Here is a 6,649-nt window from a genome sequence, read left to right as displayed (position 1 = left end):
TGAAAAATGTTTACATAATAAAATAACAACTATGTATTTTTTAACATGAATTTTATTTGACCAGCAACCGGATTTCGTCGTTACCAAAATGTTATATACACAACAAGGCAGGAGTTAAAAACCATGATTTTATACAATTTTCCGATCTAATGAATTTAAGTTTAGGAAATGACATTTCTAGAGTTAGCCATACATATATTATTTAAAATTACATAAAAAATCCATTTCTTACATAGAATTATATCAAATCATGCCTAAAACCTTCACCATAACTTATATGTCATATTATTGTAATACATGACTTAAATTTATTTTATCAGGTATATTGAGATATATTGTGAGAAACAATTTTACACACAAGTGTGTGTATGTGTGTTTGTGTGTGTGCGTTTGTAAAATTGTTTCAAACTACAATACATACCTCAAAACGTAGTGAACTAACGTTAACACCTTAAGGAATATTTTATAGTTACACAAAACATACTGTTGTTTATGGGGGTAGGTCCTGATTATACATTTGTTTTATCCAAATTAAGTGGTTTCATCCACAAATCACTATAACATTTTGTGTTCGCAAATTTTGATATAAACACGCAATTTGATATCGAGCAAAACAATGTAATTTTAGGTATATCCACCCGTGCGGAAGATCAAAGGATCAAGGGGGTTGAATTTATAACTAAGAATTAAGTTATTCAAAATAATTGCCAGATTTTAAACTAAAAACTTAATTTGAGCTTAATCCCAAGTTTTGAACCATTACAGGACTGATTAAAGTTTAACAGATGACGCGTAGTTATGGTTTACGGTTGACTAGGGTTTCTGCTCAGAGTATGGAAGTAATTTAAACTTTGCTCAAATCAATTTTTACTCATTGGAAACTTTAAATTCAAATAAATAATGTTAGTTTGTGATTTTATTCATCTGGAAATTTAACCGAATAGTTACGTAACCATTAAGAATTCCAGTAGTGATCATGTCTTTAAGAACAGTGTCCGTTGATGGTTGCTTCTCGTTAGAAGGGATAAGGTAGAAAGTGAATTAATTAAAGTCCATATGTAATTATTTTATTGTAAAACCTTTACACTGTAAATTGCTATTGTATCTATTGTATGAAATGTATATAATGAAATAATTAAAAAAAGTAGTATTAAAAATGAAAAATTTGATTGACATGTAAGTATTTCGGCTCAACACAGGCCATGCCTAAAGAGCCGTAATACATATAGTAAAAAAATGTATGTATCTATGAAATAAATAAATAAATATTAAATACATTTACAACTATGAGTATTTTTTTAAATTCTAAAGTTTCTAATCAATTGAATTGAAATTTTGACGCAACATTGCATACAAATTTTTACATATCGATCACTCCTTTCAACAACGTCATATATAAAAAACATTTTTCAGGAGATCGTTTTTAAAGCTCAAAAACATAGTAAAATGTATTAAAAATATCAACAGCAACAGATCTTTTTAGGTAAAACCTGAAGGTTTTATCTCGATTTGAAAAATATTTAGTATATTTCAAAAAATTATTAAACAATAACTTTTATTCAAAATTCTAAAAACAACACTTTTGCCCTGTAGTGGGTAAATATAAAGTTAAAAATATGCCGCTTTTGCTGGAATAAAGAACATTTTCTGGGCATTCCTAAAACATGCACAAGTGAAAATTGATGGTTTTTTATTTATGACGTTGTTGAAAGTAGTGAGCGATATGTGTATCTGCATGTTATTTGCTAATAAAAAGGGGGTTGAAAACACTAAAAAAACATAAAAAAGTGTATGTAAATAGAGGAATAAAAAAAACAAGAAATAAGGCTGGATAATATAAAATATATCATCATGAAACATAATAGATGGTATATCATTCCAATTTTATAATGAGTTCGATTATAAAATTATCAATGTTTGGATAAAAATTATTACATATTGACATCTCGTGACAGATAAAGAATCATTTCGAAGTTTGAATATTTACAGGGCTTACGACCTGTCAAAGTCTTGTTTACGTGATCGTTTAATACACGTGTACCATTCTACCGTGAATTACAACCTCACTCAAATTTCGGAAGTCTCATATATTTTATTATTGACACGTTTTCTCATGTGTGAATTCTCAGCAGCATCTATGGTTGAGTTTAGTAAGGTTTTTTTTTTATCAGATACCCTTCTTTCAAATTTTCGCAAAATTCTTCCCGTATTATTTTACATACTAGGAGACACATAACATTTTTTTTTATTATAAAATTTACCACTTATTTTATTCACATTTAGCGTGGATTCAAATGCTTGGGAGGCTTTAGACACACTCAAATTGTTGGGAGAATTTTTATTTTATTTACTTAAATAAAAAAATAATATCTTGATTACATTTTTAAATAAGTGATTACTTTGGTTTTATTAATATTTAAATATTAGAAGGTGAGAATTATTTATACAACGAAGAAAATAAAACAAATGATTTCGAAATATAAATAATATAATTAACACAGCTGAGTAAAGATGTGGAAAATGTCGGGAGTGATAAATTCGTAGTAAAATTTTAATTTTTAAATAATTTTGGTAAATGAAGATTTAAATTTAAAGTGCAATTACAAATATTTATTTTAAAATAAAAAAAAATTCAAAATGCCTGGGTAAGTTGTAAATTTATACTGATCGAACATCATACATCGTTTTGCCTCATATTCCCTTGAGAGATTACATTTCCACTGCATTCAGTCTAATTTCATCTCTTTTTGTCAACCCCGTGCTGCACTCATTAAACAAGTGCAGGTGCTAGGACTCCTTTGTGTACTGCCAGTTAAGCGTTCACTGATAGGCTTCTATTTGATATAACTGATTTCAGTGCACCATTCTAGTTGTTCTAAGCATTGCCTCTCCGTTCTCTATCATTATGACTCTTTCTACCCCTAGAATATATACGAAATCATCTGCCTGTTCCAAAATCTCTTTCTATCTCTTGCGATCTACATAAATCTCTTTCAAAGACTATAATTTTAGATTCGCTGAAATTCATCAGTAAATCACTTTCCTTTCACACATCACACACTCTTGTCACCAACGTCTGCAGGTCTTCTCAAAAAATGTTTAAATAAATAAAAACGATAATTTATATCACTAAAATTGTTAACCTTTAAACCCAGAATTCTCAGATCTTTTTCATTCTTAAAGAGATCACCAGAGACATTTTTATTCTATTATTATATTATAATAAATTAGTAACTCTTAAATGTAAATATAAAAAAAATAACGTTTATAAATGTCTCTGATAATGTTGACCTTTTAACTCGGCATTTTCAGTGTTTTTTTTATTTTTTACAGGATTTACTAGAAATATTTCCAATCAAAATTTATATTCCAATAAATTAGTAAATCTTAAATGCTTATATAAACAGAAACGTTAATAAATATCTCTTATATTGTTGACCTTTAAAGTCAGCATTTTCAGATTTATATTTCCCTAAATGTATCACTAGAAATATCTCCATCATTGTTTAATTGAAGTTCGATATTATGTGAAGATCAAAAAAGCAATTAAATTAATCGTAACTGAAATTTATTGCCTAACGAAATAAAATTCAGTATCTTGTAAGCTCCTGAAAATGTATTGTGTTTTCCTGAAAATGTATTGTGTTTTCAGCTGCCGACCTTGCGCCGAAGGAGAAACTCCCTGTCATAAACAAGATGATTCTCAGGTAAATTCTTAAAATATTAAATTAATGTCCAAATCTCTGTTCACAAATCCAGGTTTGTATACTAATTTGTAATTTATATTGACATCTCAACATATCGCTCACTCCTTTCAACAACGTCCTAAATCAAAAATCCCCAAAAATGTACTATATTCCAGCAAAAGCGGCATATTTTTAACTTAATATTTACCCGCTACAGAGCAGAAAGTGTTATTTTTGCATCTTGAAAAGGTATTGTTTAAGTATTTTTTTTTAAATATATTAAATATTTTTCTAATGGAGAAAAAACATTCAGGTTTTGCCTGAAAAGATCTGTTGCACAGTAAAAAGTTCAATAAGTGGCTTGTTATTTATTTTCAATACATTATACATATTATATTCTTAAACTTGAAAAACGATCTCCTGAAAAATCATTTTTTTTGATATATGACGTTGTTGAAAGGAGTGAGCGATATATGATGAAGAATATATAAATTTCAAGTTGAGACACCTTTAAATTGACATCTCATGCATATGGGTAAATAATAATATCGAAATTTATATTATTATTGTCTCAATTTGATTTGAAAACATCTATCGTACGTCTATATAAGAAAAAGATCAGAGTCTAATGGAAGCTTGAGTGATCACTATTTATTTATTTAAATTTCATGTATAGAAAGAAATAAGTACATAGGCGGGCTTATTGCTAAAAAGCAATATCTTCCAACAAACCAAAGGTCCACTTTATACACTTGTGTAACGTTCAAGATTCTCCCGATTATGGCTCAGACTTCCATCTTCTTTCATATAAAGAGGCATCGACACTAGCTAGAACACTCAAGAAGGGTGAAAAGCCATTAAAAAGAAGAAGAAGAATATATAAAGAGGCACGAATGTTTCATATCAAGTTGAGATGATAAGAGCAAACCCACATGCATACATAATTCAGTGCCTGATATAATAAATAATATAAATTTCGTTAAAACGATTGTTTAGTGCAAAACTGTCCTTTTCGTAGGCTCCAGGAGGTTTGGACGGTGAAGAAGCAAAGAGGAAACTCAAAGGAGTAAAAAGCAGGGAACTACGAGCCGGCGTACTATACACAGGATGCGACTGCATCAGGAGAAACGGCCTTCAAGACGACTGTCCCAGGAGCCAGTGCCAAGGAGGAGCAGCCTGCCTCACTCCAGGAGGTCCCACCTGCTCACCGGGACTTCTGGCTTTGCAGAGAGTCCGCGACGCTCCAAACGCCAGCCTTAAACGAGACCCGGATCACTTCAAGGTCAGATGTGATGATAAGCCTGGAGAGAAAACCCCTCAAACTAAGGATGGTAAACATGGAGCTGAAAAAACCTGCCCAGGATGTGGAAAGCAACTGAAACCAGGAGATACAGAGGCGGTTTGCGAGCATTGCTTGAAGAATAGCACTAAAGCTGTTATTCAGAAGGCGAATGGGTTGCCGAATGAAGGGCGAACTGTGTATCTATGTTTTCCACAGGTAGTCAATGCGTAAAAAATATATCTGCCTCGTTTATTTTTTTACATTCTAGATAAATACACATATTTCTCGGCGAAAATTTGTTTTATTTATCATATTATCATCAAAGATGAAGAATGAGATGTCAAAAAATAATATGAAAATAACTCCTGTAATTGGAGATAATCCAGATTTTATGAACAAGTATTTGGCCACGCGCAACGTGTCCAAAGAACTGAAGAATCTATCGTGTACAGACATTGGCCAGAGTCAAGCCATCCTAGTGTAGTTCCTTAGTATACAAGTATAATATAATATTGCAACATTTTGAGTGTGTCCAAATACTTGTTCACAAAATCTGGATAATCTGATATAATGGAGATAATCCAGATTTTGTGAACAAGTATTTGGACACACTCAAAATGTTGTAGTAAATAAATTATTTGGTCAAATTATAAGCTTAAATAATAAATGTGAAAACGAAAATTTCTGGCGTTTCTCATGTGTGTGATTATAATCCAGAATTCGGACCTCACATCCTATTAAAAGAGTTTCTGCTCAATAAAACGCTTCTTTTTATTTCACCAATAGATATCTCTATTGAAGCTCTAATGATTCAAGAGCAATGTTTCGAAATTGGTTCATATATATGTTTTATTTATTACTTTTTCTTCTACTTCTTCTTGGTGTAGGCATTGTGGCCTGTTTTTAAAGGGATAGCCTATTGCGGCGTCAATTCCCAGCTATCAATCCATCTCTTTGGTGGTTTTCCTAGGAGTGGTCTACTGTAGAGCTGGCCGTGTAATGCAATGTGGGGGAGTCTGGATGGTTCCATTCTCTTCACATGCGCATACCATTGTCTTCTTCGTTGCCTTCCCCACCTAAAGACATATTCGATCTCACATATTTCTCATATCCTGGTGTTCCTCATTCTGTCTTATCTTAGTGATTACTTAACTAAATAACCATCATGCCGCGTCTCCCAAAAGATAGGCAGAGGATAGAACACCACACTACTATGTCTTAGCAAACAGCCTTCACCCCCATCTACACTCGTGCATCTCATACAGGTAGTAAGTGGTATCCAAGTGATGGACGATGGTATGATAAGAACCATCGTCTTTGCTTCATAAGCAATAAGCATTGGACAAACGATACAAGTCACGGGCATAGCCGGGTAAATACACTTCATAGTATTTATACTAAAAGCTCAATTTCGCCATATGCCAATAAGCCAATTTAACTCTGTTCATAGGGAATTGCATCATATAAACAGTGTTATCTTGATCGTTAACATATGAAGGTGATCAGCCCTCCGCATCACGTACCAGTCCAGGATATTATTGAATAAATTTGAGTAAAAAAATATTTATTTTAACCCCCCTGAGAATCGAGTCCGGGACTTCTAGTGCGGTAGCCGAGCATGGTGACCATTACACTATGGAGGCGAACACTTAAAAGTAAACAAAATAATAAATCCAAATAG

The 6,649-nt window shown here is 31.9% G+C and overlaps 1 protein-coding gene across 1 annotated transcript; it reads left to right on the top strand.

Moving 5' to 3' along the window:
- The first annotated feature begins 2,484 nt into the window (after nucleotides 1-2,484).
- Nucleotides 2,485-5,263, top strand: LOC148299702 (uncharacterized). Its single transcript, XM_088275789.1, has 3 exons — nucleotides 2,485-2,645; nucleotides 3,653-3,707; nucleotides 4,705-5,263. Exons 1-3 carry the CDS (start codon nucleotides 2,638-2,640, stop codon nucleotides 5,197-5,199), a joined length of 558 nt encoding a protein of 185 aa, XP_088131915.1. The 5' UTR covers nucleotides 2,485-2,637; the 3' UTR covers nucleotides 5,200-5,263.
- Nucleotides 5,264-6,649: the final 1,386 nt, after the last annotated feature.

This window comes from Brachycentrus maculatus, unplaced genomic scaffold (assembly GCF_059751285.1).
Source record: "Brachycentrus maculatus isolate JH-2025_06_01 unplaced genomic scaffold, ASM5975128v1 h1tg000991l, whole genome shotgun sequence".
Lineage (NCBI taxonomy): Eukaryota > Metazoa > Arthropoda > Insecta > Trichoptera > Brachycentridae > Brachycentrus > Brachycentrus maculatus.
Note: the sequence above shows the minus strand (reverse complement) of the source record. Positions and strands in the feature narration are given on the sequence as shown.